Source organism: Poecilia reticulata, linkage group LG17 (assembly GCF_000633615.1).
Source record: "Poecilia reticulata strain Guanapo linkage group LG17, Guppy_female_1.0+MT, whole genome shotgun sequence".
In the NCBI taxonomy this organism is placed as follows: domain Eukaryota; kingdom Metazoa; phylum Chordata; class Actinopteri; order Cyprinodontiformes; family Poeciliidae; genus Poecilia; species Poecilia reticulata.
Window position 1 is genome coordinate 2080790 of NC_024347.1, and position 2868 is coordinate 2083657.

The window sequence follows — 2868 nt, forward strand, 5'->3', positions numbered from 1 at the left end:
ATTAATTAGATATCAAAAGGTGCTTAGTAGGAGATTTGTTTTATTTACAGTAAGTGGAGCTAAAACTATGACATTTAAGGAGTTTGGCAAGAACATGTTTACAGAAAGTTTATTTTTTAATCTTGAATTAAAAATGTATATATTTTCTGTACATTGTTTTGAGTCAGTTAGCAATTAATCGATCACTAAATTAGTTGACAATTATCTCAATAACTGATTAATCACAATTAATTGTTTCAGCTCTAATGCCGCTGATTAAAGATGGCTGATCTRACCAAACTTGMCACCTTCTGGATCACCTTCAGAGAGAAACAGCTGGATGCGACGCCCTCAATTCATTTCCACTCTTCTCTACATCAGTGCCTTTGCTCTACTCCTTTTTTGTTTCTCTGTCATGGCACCCCACACCCCCCGCACTCCCACCCAAGCCCCAGCCTCCACCCCCATCCACCCACACATTTAATTAGAAATTTAACAGGGCCGAACAGCCGTGATTGAACCCTGAGTCTCTGTCGTTTTTTCTTAACTGCAAATGGCGCGCGGGGACATTAATTTTTAGCTGGCTGGGAAAAGCAAAGGAGGCCAAGAGGGATCTCGGCAACTGACAGAGGGAGGAGGAGGAGAACAAGAGGAGGACATAAGGCAGCATGCCATAACTGCGGGGCAAGAGCGCGGAGGRAGCAAAAGAAGAAGGGGCTTCCATGCCATTTCTCTTCCTGACGCTAATCGAGAGAAGCACTGTTTAAAGAGGAGAGGAAACGGCTGCTAATTACGTGCAGCTCAAACCTTTAAGTCCCCACATGGAGAGAACTTCTCAAAATGCCAGATTTAAAAAGCGCCTTGTAAAACAACAGTGATTAACAAACAAAGTAGGACTTATGTGAGATTCAATATTTRCAAAAAGAAAAAAATACATGGTTTTCAGTCGTTTTCTTACACAAAAATCTGGAAAGTGTGATGTACATTTATATTCACCACTGTTTTGTCCATTTACAGTCTTTTCTACCAGCTTTTAGCATGTTGTCCTTTCATTCAAAATAGYTCAAATCAGCCTGGATGGAGACCATCTGTGAACATCACATGTCAACGTTTCTGCACCACAGATTTCCATCCAGGTTGAGGTATGGACATTGAGTAGGCCATTCAGAACAACACAAGCAGATGTCATTTAAAACATCACATTGTAGCTCAGGCTGTATGCCTAGTGCTGTTTTCCTGGTGAAATGTGACCCCTCCAGAGCACTTATTTGCTGTATCCCCCGGAGCGCTCGTGACAAGTTGTTGATGTTATTTATTGCTTTCTTTCAACAAAGGCCAGATTGTGTGYAATGTTCAAAGCTTTAGGTGTTATTTTATCACCTATCACTACTTTAAATGTTTTTATCTTCCACTTTCTGCTRTCTTCCGGGGTCTTAATGTTTTTCATTAAAGTTCTCTAAAAGGTTTTCAAAAACAGATGTATTTGATAAAGATTAAATCACACAAAGCCAGACTTTGTGAAGAAATTAGAAGGAAATAAGTTGCACTGGATATTATTTAGTTACATCAGAGTAAAGGATTATGCAGGCCACACTTTTCAAATTTTTGTGTATTTAGAAAATCTATTCATTTTTGTTYAATAATTATATGCTACTTGTACACTGGTTTATCTCATACAATTCCACCTCAAGGCACTTTACAAAAAGTATTTACTTTCTTGAAGACTCACACTGGAGTTAGGTTGTGGTTTCCATGGAAACCCCTACACTGAAAGTGCACGTTTATTCCCCCAAATAGATACTTGTTAAATATAAGTAGAGCAAAAATGAATATGACGTATTTTCTTTTTCTATCAAGTGCATTATTCATATATATTTCTGCTAAAGAAGTAATTTATTCTCATTTCTATTTAACATGTACTGTTTAGCTTTGTATTAACTCTTGCCGCTTTACAAGTAAATTCAAAGTTAGAGTAACACGTTGTTAAATATATGCTAATGGCACATTAAATGGCACAATTAGCTGAACCGACATGTGTACATACCATTCAATCTCGTTTGCCTGTTTGCCCGAACTCGTAAAAATGTCTGCAAGCAAAAGAAGAAAAGAGAGAGAGGAAATACTCATTAGACGTTAATTAGACAGTGGGCAGTGTTCACAAGAGCAAATCTCGCTGTTCTGAATGGGATTGCTTTGGATACTTTCTGGTGGGGGGGTGCGCTTATCAACACAGACAGTAGACAGTTCCACCTACTTCTCTCTTGTTTTCCACCTCCTCCATGACTTTCTGCTCCCTGTCGACAGCGGGCCTAAAACTCMCTGCTGCACAGAGTTCAGGGCTGCCGCCAGATATTCTACATCCCAACAAACTAAACGCTGTGACTACAAATCCACACGGATGGAAAAGGATTGAAAGTGGCGCCCGAAACTGCATAAAGCTCTCATTTCGGACGCCATGTTGGCTTGTTGTGATCACGTGACAGTTKAGGAAACGGAAGTGTGCAAGACGTTGGTTGTTATTTCGCCTATTGGGCACTAGGGGGAAGCAGCGGGTTTCATACTGAACCTCCAGGAGACAATTCTGATGATTTACATGGAGTTCATTGTCACTTAATAGGTGGGTTTGGCTATACTACTTTTAACGCTGTTTATTTGATTTGTTTATTTAATTAAAAATGTCTCAATGATAAAATATTAATCTTGATTATTATTTTCTAGAGCTTTTCTGTTATGTTTTGGGTGGCGTCACTATTTTTATTTCAATGACCACTCTCAAATTTACATTCAACTATTAAATTTTGTAAATTTTTGAAATACTAGAGTTTAATAGTTGCTAAATGTAAATAAAGTATTAAAAGTACAAAGTTAGGTTGCAGAAAGATTGGCCAA

General features: G+C 38.4%; 1 protein-coding gene across 1 annotated transcript in view; it reads right to left on the bottom strand.

Annotated features, from left to right (window-relative positions):
• LOC103479187 (E3 ubiquitin-protein ligase RNF220) overlaps positions 1–2868 on the bottom strand; it is a 62061-nt gene that overhangs the window by 30340 nt on the left and 28853 nt on the right. Inside the window, exons 5-6 of the mRNA XM_017309855.1 lie at positions 2024–2066; positions 607–656 (exon numbers count right to left, since the gene is read on the bottom strand). Coding sequence (XP_017165344.1) covers positions 607–656; positions 2024–2066 — 93 coding nt within the window. The remainder of the gene's footprint in view (positions 1–606; positions 657–2023; positions 2067–2868) is intronic.